Source organism: Alexandromys fortis, unplaced genomic scaffold, assembly GCF_014885135.2.
Source record: "Alexandromys fortis isolate MF-2015 unplaced genomic scaffold, M_Fortis_MF-2015_v1.1 scaffold_9, whole genome shotgun sequence".
In the NCBI taxonomy this organism is placed as follows: Eukaryota; Metazoa; Chordata; class Mammalia; order Rodentia; family Cricetidae; genus Alexandromys; species Alexandromys fortis.
Genome location: NW_026067892.1, coordinates 5,576,997 through 5,588,634, shown reverse-complemented (window position 1 = coordinate 5,588,634; position 11,638 = coordinate 5,576,997). Strand labels below are relative to the sequence as shown.

Below are 11,638 nucleotides of genomic sequence, written 5' to 3'. Positions count from 1 at the left end.
TAATATTGATTAAGGTATTGTGATTGTGTAGTTCATTTAAGAATGTAATGTATAATTAGGAAATATAGGTTGTTAATGAATAATCATCAATAATAGTCAAACTTGTAGTCATGTTAAATTTTCTAGATATATATATATATATTTCATTTAGATAGGCATTCTTCATATCTTTCAAAGACTAGAGGATATGGCATTTTTTTAAGATTTATTTATTTATTTATTTATTACATATACAGTATCCTCAGTGCTTTGCCTGCAGGCCAGAAGAGGGCACCAGATCTCATTACAGATGGTTGTGAGCCACCATGTGGTTGCTGGGAATTGAACTCAGGGACTTTGTAAGAGCAGGCGGTGCTCTTAACCACTGAGCCATCGCTCCAGCCCCGACCCTGGATATTCTTAAAGAAATGAGAACAGGGAAAGTACACAAAAGGAAAAGAAGCAAGCTTTGACTGGGCCGTGCGGGGTGTGTGTAATATCTGTAAGTCCAAACAAGATCCTAATTTCATTATTTTGTCTGAGCTTTCTTTAATAAACGGGTTCTCTTTACTCCAAAATCCCTGAGAAGATGCTACTTATAGAACAGCACATAGAAGATGTCTATAACTTTACAGAGCCATCCGCAGCAATCACCAATAGGCAGAGCAGGTTCCCCTGCTGCCGCATCCTACAGAGCCTGGAAACGGAGGTCCAGAGCTAGCCAACAAACTAAGGCAGCAGAACAGAGAGCACAGGGGCCTTAAACACTGGAGCCTCTTGCCCAGGCCATACAGGGTCAGCCCACAGCCTCAGACAATCTTGGGTAGAGTTGAGTCATCCCCAGCCAGACAGAAAGAGGACCGCACATTTGCTGGGGCTCACAAAGCTAAACCTGACCTTGAGCTGCCAAGCTGCCCATTCTAGACCTCATCATCTCAGCAGGGTAGCCAGGAACCACCGGGGCTACTGAGCAAGGGTCCAGGGCAGCCTGAATGCTCCAAACCACTTGGCCTGGGGTCCTCAGAGGCTTTCCCTGATACAAGTGCTCACCTTTGAGCTAACTCTACTTGTCACCACCTCCGCAGAAGAGGTCGGGTCCCTTGGCAGGCAAGAGCTGAAATGAAAGGCTCATGACTTTTCCTTTCTCTCTAAGGGTAATGTCAGTATCCCAGACACTACAACAAAAATTGGGTACCCCAACAGCCAACTCTACCATGACCTGTGGCCTCCTACATCTAGTAGCCCCGCAAGCCATATAGAGGAAGGCTAAGAGTGTAAGACTTTAAGACAATCCTGAAGCCATTTTTGACAATTCTGAATCCTCTCAGCCTCTGTGCCATAGTGCTTCCCCTCCTCCCCTGGGAACCAAGGACCTAACAGCTACACTTGCACGTACTCAGTTCCTGAACAATTACCCATATACGTATGCTTTGGTTCTGTCCCCTGGGAAACGAGGTCAAAATGACCTCTTACCTCATCTGATCTGGCAACAGCTCTCCAGTCAATTATTGGTAATAGCCCTTTCAAATAAGCCAATCAGAATAGTCAAAGAACAACGCCCCTTGCTTCTGTGGCCCCTTTAAAAGTAGACTGTACCCGCTATTCGAGGTCCCTTGGCTTCCCGAATGCTGGGGGACCCTGTCATGACAGAATTAATAAAATCCTCATGCTTTTGCATCGGCTATGGTGTATGAGATGGTCTCTGGGGGCGACTCCTTCTCGGTGTTTGGACGCCAGAGTCCAACAAGAGGACAGCTAGCCCTCATGTGTAGGCTAGAGCTGTCGTTGCTAACATTGCTTCTCCATACTTACTTCTTAAGGTCAAACACAGTGACTCTATTTCCCACAGGGCTGATAACAGAATTCCCATCGCAGGTGAAATTTAAGTTTCCACACCGATAAACTGTACCCAACAAATTCGAGAACTGCAAAGAAAATGAGGTCGTCTTAAAACAAAGGAAACAGTGCCAACTCTCTGAAATGGTGAAGGGAGGCGTTTGCGGAGGTGGCAAAGAACCTGACACCCAGGCAGTACAAGAATCCAACCTAATTCTCAGGAGCCCAGGGTTCCCACTAAGGGTAAGAAACTCCTAAGGCAAGAGGCCTTTGCCAGGCAAAGGGCATAAGATGCCCACTCCAGACCAGAGAAGCTGCATTAGTGAACAGGGCTCCAGGAGGAGCTCACCACACCGAACAGTGCTATGCACCAGCGTCCCAATCTACTCGTTCAAGTATCAAACGCAAGCATTGCCATCCAGCAGACACAGCTCAGACAGACACCCGGACTTGTGTGCTATGACCAATATCAAGAGAAACGGCACACAGCCAATCAGACTGATACCCAAACACAGCAGGGTCAGGAGTGCAGTCAGGTAGCTGCTAAGACGGACTGCCGAGGCTGAAACCTAAGGCAGGAATCGGTCAGGCCAAGGCCTGGGTTGTAAGTGAACAGCTATGCAACGCTAGAACACTGGGCAGAGCTTGGCTTCTAAGAGGTGTGACAAGTTCCAGGCGTGCTGTGGAGACTGCTCCTAGGACTGGCGGCCCTGCAGAGAGCTGGATGTGGCTTGAAGTTCTTTCAGCAGCCAATTCTGTAACGTCTGACAGGATGAGTGAGGACAGGCTGGGTACAGCCCTTGAGACCCACTCTAGAGGAGTCGGAACTTCAGTGTGACTGATAGAGGAAAAGGAGCAACAGCTTGCGACGGGCAGGCCCACCAGTGCTTCCACAGGCGGCCGATATGCCAAGGACCTCGGTTTCTCCTGCGTCCGCCAAGCCTTTGCTCGCCCTCCCGCTGCCCCTGCCCAGGCCGCTGCTCACCCGGTAAGCGAACTTCATTTTGCAGCCACACGTGGGGGTCCGTCCTGAGCCACTTCCGGAATCCGAACTACCTCCGGCGCGCAGAAACGCACTTCCGGGGCGGGGCCACGACAAGAGCGTCCGGAGAGGCCCCGCCTCCTCCCCGCCACCAGCCGGCACTACGCAGGCGCTGAGAGAACTGGCTCAAAGATACCCCCTAGGACCAAGGAGAGCCCCGCTAATCTCTGGGTCTCGCTGTGCAGCTACTGTGGGCTCCCGGGCAGATCACCGCTCCCGGGCAGATCACCGCATACTGGACTGTGACCGAGCCATCGCAAAAGAACCAAGTTCAAACGGAGTTTCTTCTTAAAATGTGTATTTTTAAGAGTTTAATGCTTACACTTATAACAATCAGTACAGGTGGCTTTCCTCTGTCATATTACAGAATACTATGAAAATGGCACCAACTCCTTGGCTGTCAAGGCAGCCTTTACCTTCCCTAGCCCGAGTCCCTGCCAGCTGTCTTACAGAGAAAGGGCGTCTTTATGAGAAAATCTTAAAGTCTTGTAGGGCTTATTTTAAACACCACAATGGAAGGGATTTACAGTGATCTGCCCAGTTCTTACATAAAAGGTGGCAAGTTTAATGTTTTTAAAAACTTAACCTTGTTTTAAACTCTAGAGGAAAAGCCATGTTATTGCCTCTTCATGTGATTTCTTTTCTTGCCTGAAAAGTACAGGCACCTACTTCAGGCTGCACAATGGGGCTGTAGGCAGGAGACATTAAATACAATTCCTACGTTACAATTCTTCCAATCACAGGAGACCCCAAGAAATTCACAATTATAACTGACTTTCTTTCCTCCCGCCTGTAGCTACACGCGGTACGAGCTGTCTGTAAACACTGGTGCACTGGCTTCTGAAACACTCCCTCTCTGGCTTTCCAACGTCTATCATCAGTTACATCTTCACCAAGCTAGCCTATCTCACACATACCCTTACAACAGAATCCAGCAAGTCTCCCAGCTCTTCTACAAACAGAAGAAACAAGGTGAGTCTGGGTGACATCTCCCATCTTGAAAACACACATGTAGTTTCTGGGTAGCTAGAGAGGGGAAAAAAAATTCCTTGACAGATTTGATTTCATCCTATTTCCAGATGACAGAACTACCATCACCATTTTAGATTTCTCGTTGTTTTATTCTAAATATATGTGATTAAAAAATCTTGAGAGAACTCAGGACTATGAAACATCAAGGAGTGGTAACCTCGGGGTTAGACTCCACGCTCTAAAGGTGAGCATTTCCCCACACATGGGAGAGGGAGGCTAACAGGGCCAGGCGGGAGCTGTTCAGACAGGGCAAGTCTCAGAGACCTCCTCCTTTATGGTCTTTGATGTCTGCAGGGCAACTGTAGAGTCTGACAGCAAACAGATTTCAGAGGGCCATAAACATTCAGTATGTATGCATAACTGGCTTGTCCAAGCTTATTAATTTTAAACTGCACATAAGTTTCAATAAATGTTTATTTTCTTTATGCATTCCTCCAATTCCTGCAAATGAGAGATCGGGGGCAGGGATAACACTGTCTTTTACTTACTAAGTTAAAAAGGAAATACACTAAATACTGAAAATGTTGGCTTGGTTCTCCTGGCTTCTGCCTTGTGTTCCTGATTCCCTGTTCCCAAGCTGGGTTCCTGGGGGGCAACCACTGCTGAAGACGGCTCCTTCTTCCACTCTGCATCTCAAGTTCCACTCATGTAAGCCATGCCAATGAACCTGAGCACTCTATCTCATATGTACAAAAATACATCACTTCAGAGGAATGAAAATGTTTAATACATACAGCATGTATTTACAAGCTATGACTTCCACACCAGTAAAAACGAACACACATTTATTTTGCCTTGATTTTTGGTGCAACTTATACACAAACATTACATCAGTTAGTCTGTACTCTTAAAAATAATAAATCAACAATATGTACAATTAAATTTACAACCAAAAGTAAATGAACCCGTTGGTGCGGTATGACTGCGACCCAGGGGAGCTGCAGAGGCCCCACCAGGCCGAGACCTCCTTTGACCGACCAGAGCACGAGAGACCTCTCTCATCTTCACTCCACATGGAGCGTCTTCAGTTCCAAGACTTAAGGTGCAAAAGATGTCGATTATACAGCTACAATACATGAGCAGACTTTAAAGTGAGAGAAAGCATTTCACCCCCACATCCAACAATTATAATAAATATAGATTTAATTCCAAGTGCATATGATATTCAATCATTAGGGAGAATCGGGGATCCAGAACGTCTAGCCTAAGCCATCTCCACACCACACTTCCCTGTGCTCTGGTCGTCTCTCCAGTGCCTTTCATGTGGCTTCTACAGATGGACCTTGTGATCTGCTGGGCATCCCAAGGCACAGAAGGGGTTATGTTCCTCCCACCCACCCCCACCCAAAAGGTGTTACTATAAAATCATAACTAGGGAATCTGGAGTGTAGGACAGGGTTTCATCCCTCAGGAGACCCACAAGTCGCCAAGGGGCTGGACTGTATGAGCAAAGGGCACACAGTGCCGTAAGAAGGCTGTGGAATCTGCTCAAGGTCCACCTGGGAGAAACATAAATAGATGGGAGCCACCCAGAGAAAGGCTGTGGGAGGAGACCAGTCTTGTGGGGAAGGTACATGAGTTAGGGATACCAGCATGGGGAGAGGGTCAGGGATGAAAAAATAAAAATGAATCCTGTGTCATAGACAACATGAGGTGATTCTCTACTCCACTGAGCAGCTGAAGGACACTGTTCTCTGCGGCGTCTGTAGCTAGGCAGAACTGCCAAAGTCTGGTTAGAGCTAGTGTGTTACCACAGACCACAATCCAGCCACAATCCCTAAAGTGCACTCATGGCCACTCTGGCTTCGCTGGCCCATGACACTGTCAGGTAACACTGACTTCCAGGACGTGGTCGTCTTGACTGGGAATGACCAGGATCTGCATGCCAGTGCTGGAGTTGAAGACCTGGCCAGCGGGCAGTGCCTGGAGCCGGGGCATGGGCAAGCCCTTATGTTCGCTGCTGGAAGCTGAATGTGTGCTGCCTCTACTCCGCACGCTGCTGCAGTCCAGCTGGTCATCTAGGTGCTTGTCCACTGACAGGCTGTCATTTTCTATCCAGCTGTCTGTGGAATACATAGGAAGTCAGACCAAGCCACCGCAGCATGAGCCTGGGGAAGGGGGAAGCCAACCTGGACTATCACGTGGACCCAGGGGAGTCACCTGAGTATCACATTGTTATACAATTATTGTGGTTTTTGAAACTGGGATTTGGATTCATTTCTACTGGCCCTGAAAATATGTTTTAGCGTTTCAGCCTACCACATGAAGCTACAGTCTATTTAAATACAGAATTTATCATTAATTCTAAAAGTTCTCAAACTGTTTAGTAGAAATCACACTTCAGATTTGGACTCTGAACTGGCAGTGTGGTTTGGTTCTCTCAAGATACCAAGTAGTGGCAGAAACCACCGTCCCCAGTTAGTTGTCTGGTCATTCGTTCCCCCCAACCCTCCATCGCCATGGCTGGGGACACACCAGGCTGGCACTAGGAAAACTGTGCAGTCCACAATTTGGGAATTTTGTACTTTGTTTTAAAGCCTATTTTGTCTACATCTGTACTTTTAATTCTATTTATTTATTAATTTATTTGCTTATTTATTTATTTTGTTTTTTTGAGACAGGGTTTCTCTGTTGTAGACCAGGCTGGCCTCGAACTTGCAGAGATCTGTCTGCCTCTGTTTCCTGGTTACATCTGTACTTTTAAACAAACTGTGCAAATGGTTTTGCACAGAGCAGGTAGGTAGGAGGCTATGCTTAGATGCTCAGTGGTTCTGGGCAGTGTATCAACTGACTTGTAGTAACTTTCCACCTGGGACGGGTTATCAGGACATGACCTACTCTATGTAATGAGGGGAGCATCTCTCCTTCTGTAAACGCCTTACCAGCATCCAGTTGAGAGGCATGAGCAGAGTGGTGGGGGAGGTACTTAAACAGCCGAACATCAGGCAAGGGGAGGTAACCAGCAAACAGAGGCATCACTTCCATATGGACTCTGTGAGTGGCCTGGGCAGCCACAGGCATGGATATGACACCACAGCTCTTCCCACATACAGCCCAGTTGCTGCTGTTGTCCACAACTGGAATGAGGAGAACACACCATTTGTACAGACAGCAAAGTGAGACCCCCGCCCTTTCCAATCCTCACAGTCGACCTCGCTGTAGCACACGTCTCACTAAGCACACCTTACAGTGAGTATGTGCTTGAACAATCAAGGCACACCATTGTTTCAGTGCAACATTCAGTTCTAGTTTAGACTGGATCACATTAGATGTAGACAGAAAACCACCCTTTCCATCAGACAAGTGAGGCGGTATAAACTAGGCTGCCTGGAAGTAGCTGCATCAAGACCTTGATCTGTGCTGTGCTTTGGTCCTCAGCTGGTGGTGCTACTGCAGGATCACATCATAAGAGTGATAACTCCATCAGTGGGGTCTGTGATGAGTTCATGCAAATGGCTGCTAGGAGGTGGGCCTGGTTGGAGGAATGTCAGTGGAGAAGAAGGGCCTTTGAAGGGTCTATCTTGTCCACAGATCCTTTTTTTTTCTCAGCTTCCTACATGCCACGAAGTAAGCAGACTCCTTCATCACACTCCCCAACTACCACGTTTCTGCCTTGCCTCAGTTCCAAAGCAATGGAGCCAGCTGAGGACAAGTAGAACCACAGCCAATGAAAACCTGTTCCTCTGGATTCCACAGGCACCTGTCTCAGGGAGAGAAAGCTGCCCAGCACTGCCTGGATACTGCTCCTGGGTGCCACCATTCATGGAGTGAGAATAATGCCATCAACCTTCAGATGCTTCCCAAGGATATAAAAAGATGGTACACTTTGCATTACATAGCTTGGTCACAGTAGGTCATCAGTATATGGCAGCTGCCATTAACATAAATTATTTTGTTGTTCTGAAACAGGGTCTGGCTGGTCTGGAACTCACTATGGGAACCAGGTTGGGCTCAAACTCAGAGACCCACCTGCCTCTGCCTCTGGAGTGCTGGGATTAAAGGTGTGCTCCACCACTGCCTAGCTGTCCAACATGTTTGGCTCTTAAACCCCCTCCCACCCCTTACTGATCTAGGATGATCCTGACACCCAGTCTGAGGTCAAGACAACAAGTGAGGAAGGACAGCCCAGGCCAGGATGGTGAGCAGGAAAAGACCCTTCCCACAAGAAGCAGACAGGCAGGGAGGCAGCTGCAGGGTGCCCCACCTCCAAGTGAGCGCCAGGCTGCTGCCTCCCCGCCACACTCTTCACCAGCATGGACTCGCTGGGAATGGACAACTACCTGAGAATTCCCTCCGCAGTCAGTCATCTACTGTTCAGTTCACTCCTCCTCCTCTCCTTCTTTGGTGTGTGTGAACATGTGTTATGGAGCACATGTGGACATCAGAGAACACCTTGCAGGAGTCAGTTCTCTCCTTCCACCATGTCGTTTCAGGGATCAAACTCTAGGTTTGGTGGCAAGCATCTTGACTCACTGAACCATCTTGCAAGTCCAAAAGCATTGTGAAGTGTGTCTTGACAGTTACAGAGGTCACATGAATCTAGCCTTCCCTACTGTGAACAGCATGGCCACCAGGCAGCAGTCTTCAAAGGCCTACCACTTTCAAAGGCACTTGGGTCAGACTTTTTGTTTGTTTTTGGTTTAATTCCACAGAACCACAGACACGGGCTGCCTGTCCTCATTCTGACCTTTGTCAACCTCAGATCCATTACCCTTCCTGTAATGCTGTCACTTGAGACTGTCCCCATCTTAACTTGTAATCTCTTCAGAAGAGGAGTCAAGATGTCCATCAAAAACCCTGTGTGTAGCCAGAGCTTACGGCTTTACCCCATCAGTCAGTAGCTGAGGAATCTGAGCTACCTCAGTCTGGTGCTTCGCGCTTTTCACACTCTGAGCTGCAGGACGGCTGTGAGAGCGGAAGTGTGTAGAGCATTCTGCACTGTGTGCTGCAGTGGGCTGACGCCACACTAGCTCAGTGCGTAAGCTAATGACAGGCGAGCTATGGGCATCAGTGCTAGTATCCAGCAGATACTTTCTTGAAAATGAACCACAGGAGGCTACTGTGTTATGTTCAAAACAAACAGTTCAGAGCAAAGCCAGGCGATTCCCACCCGTCATCCCAGAACTTCAGAGGCTGGGGCACGAAAACTTCCATGAGTTCCAGGCCAGCCTGGGTTACAGAGTGAGCCTCTCTGTCTGAGGCCCCCTCACCACCTTCCCCCTAAAAAACCAGCCCGTCAGTATTTGTCATGACTTAAAACTTTAAGACTTTAAGCATAAAATGGAGTTTGCAAAGTTTGCATTGCCACTGTGCAGGTGAGCTGCTCAGCTGTGGAGTCTGAGGCTGTGAGTGAAATGAAACATTTTTACAACTGTGCACAATTAGGAAACCATGTTTTCTAAATGATTACTCATGGTGCTACAAAGTAACACCTGGCCAAAAAGTGCTCAGGGCAGGACAGATAGGAAGGCTGTATGAAATGAGCAACTTCCCACTTCTAAGCAGTGGTGGTCTGTAAAAGCTTCCTCAGGTAATTCAGTTAGTACACTGTCTCTCCTCAGAGTGGACAGATGAGGCACAGAACTTCCATTACCTCTGATTAAGCTAGACAGCAGAGATCAAAGACCCCTGACATCACAGCACTGTCATTTTTCTACTTGGGAACAGAGTTATTTTTCATGAAAATGGATGTCATGTTATGTGTTTGTACTGCTTGATTTATTATTGTTGTGTGTATGTACACGATGATACACTGTGTTAATCAGATACACATGTCACTGCAGACATGTGGAGGTCAGAAGACAAGTTTTAGGAATGCTTCAGTTCTCTCCTTCCAGAGTGGGTTCCAGGGGTTGAACTAGGTTGTTAGGCTACAGAGAGCACACTTTCACTCTTGAGCCATCTGCCAGCCCTGTTTGATTTCATGTGCATTGTATGTTCCTGTGTTTGCACATGTGGAGGCCAGAGGTCAACTTTGGCTGTCATTCCTCAGGCACCATTCACCTTGCTTGAAGATATGGCTTCTCACTGGCCTAGATCTTGCTAATCTGGCAGGTCTGCTTGTCTCTGCCTTCCCAGCACTGGGAAGACAAGTGTTTGTCTCCACCCCCAGCTTTTCCATGTAGGTTCTGGAGACTGAACTTGGGTCCCTGTGCTGGCTTAGTGATCGAGCTACTTCTCTAAGCCCGTTTTTGAAATAGACTCTCAAATAGCCCAGACTGGCCTAGAATTCATTTTAACAGAGGCTGGCCTTAAACTCCTGATTCTTTTGTATCTGTCTCATAAGTTCTGGTGTTACAGGCATGCACCATCACACCTAGAACATTGGTGTGTTAAAAAAAATCTTTATATTCCTATCAATGTATGTGCATGTATGTAAGCATAGACATGGCATGGCACACATGTGGACATCAGAGGATGTTTGGGAACTGGTTCTCTCTTTTCACTGTGGGCTTCAGGGGCTGAACTTAGGCCATCGAGCAGGAGCTCCATGTGGGTGCTTTCACCCACTGAGCCATTCTGCTGCCATATTATTTTAAAAACTATAAATATTTGGTTCACCAATCATGTTTAGAGTGATTGTGAGAACTGCAGAGCCTGGGGAGAATAAGAGAGGATAGTGTGTGGTCAGGAGCTTCAGCTGTTGTGAGCACACTGACACAGCTTTAGGGTAATGGTGGGATGCTAACCCTACCCAGAGGGCAGATGCATCCGTGGTCCTGAGTCCCTAGACTTCTGCCCGGTGCCTGTTAGAATGCACAGTAAACCAGAGCTGTGCTCAGTCAGCCCAGACTGTGCTGTATCATGAATCTATCAGGCAAATGCTGGGATTCTAGAACTCCCAGGATGTCGCATGTCACTGGAAACCGTGGAGCATCGCACCATCAGGAAGAGCTTGAGGCCTACCTTCATACATAAGCTTGGTGGAAAAATATTCCTCAGACTCCACGAGGGCTTCATCCTTGTCCACATCCAGGAGGTCGGCGAGCCGTGTGATAGACACCTCCAAGGAGCAGAGTGAGCCCGTCCTACAGTACTCAGCCCCTGCAGCAGGGAGGATCTCAGCTCTCACACTGTACAGTGTCTGGAAGGAAGGGACAGAGAGGACAAGGGACAGCTTACCCAGTAGCCAGAGGAAAGGCTGCTGAGGGCCAGGGCAGAGCTGTCCACTCACTTTTCAGCACAGGGAAAGCCGCCCCTACTACATGGCCAAAGAGCAACCTAGGCAGCTAGTACTTAGAGACATGGCCTTCTCCTCTTTTCTTTTCTTCTTACATTTATTATTGCTGGCGAGAGGAGAACATGAGTATGCACACGCCATGACATGTGTGTGGAAATCAGAAGCCAACTTTGTAGAGCTGCTTCTCTCCTCCCACCTCTTCACAGTTTCCAGGGATCAAACTCAAGCTTTTTGCAACACCTTTGCCTTCAGCCAACGAACCACGGGAATTTTCAAAACATGGGCGCAAAGGCAGTGAGTGACCCTCCATGTGTCTCTCCCACATCAAGGTTACTAACATTTGCTTCATCTGCTTGATCTAAGTCTCCATTAGAGTTTATAAATCTGCCTAAGATATTCAGAGGCAAATTCCAGACAACCTGCCGTCTCACCTCTTACATTAACACTAAATATTACTAAAGAATAGATGCTTTCTTGCCAAAACACAACATCATTACCAGAACTAGTAAAGTTAAACCTCTGGGTTAATTTGGTCTATAACCCCCTTTTCCTTATCAGCCTCATTCTTG

The 11,638-nt window shown here is 47.6% G+C and overlaps 2 protein-coding genes across 4 annotated transcripts in view; both read right to left on the bottom strand.

Annotated features, from left to right (window-relative positions):
* The window catches only part of Pwp2 (PWP2 small subunit processome component), a 13,508-nt gene extending 10,611 nt beyond the window's left edge, over positions 1 to 2,897 (bottom strand). Inside the window, exons 1-2 of one of the 2 annotated variants that reach the window (XM_050142380.1) lie at positions 2,801 to 2,897; positions 1,792 to 1,904 (exon numbers count right to left, since the gene is read on the bottom strand). In XM_050142380.1, coding sequence (XP_049998337.1) covers positions 1,792 to 1,904; positions 2,801 to 2,818 — 131 coding nt within the window. In that variant the 5' untranslated portion in view covers positions 2,819 to 2,897. The remainder of the gene's footprint in view (positions 1 to 1,791; positions 1,905 to 2,800) is intronic. The other variant, XM_050142385.1, reaches the window with a different exon arrangement.
* Positions 2,898 to 4,593: 1,696 nt separating this feature from the next.
* The window catches only part of Trappc10 (trafficking protein particle complex subunit 10), a 62,522-nt gene continuing 55,477 nt past the window's right edge, over positions 4,594 to 11,638 (bottom strand). For both annotated transcript variants that reach the window (XM_050140261.1, XM_050140271.1), the window contains 3 exons: positions 10,796 to 10,973; positions 6,772 to 6,966; positions 4,594 to 5,952 (listed from right to left, as the gene is read on the bottom strand). In XM_050140261.1, the coding sequence (XP_049996218.1) occupies positions 5,714 to 5,952; positions 6,772 to 6,966; positions 10,796 to 10,973 (612 nt within the window). In that variant the 3' untranslated portion in view covers positions 4,594 to 5,713. The remainder of the gene's footprint in view (positions 5,953 to 6,771; positions 6,967 to 10,795; positions 10,974 to 11,638) is intronic.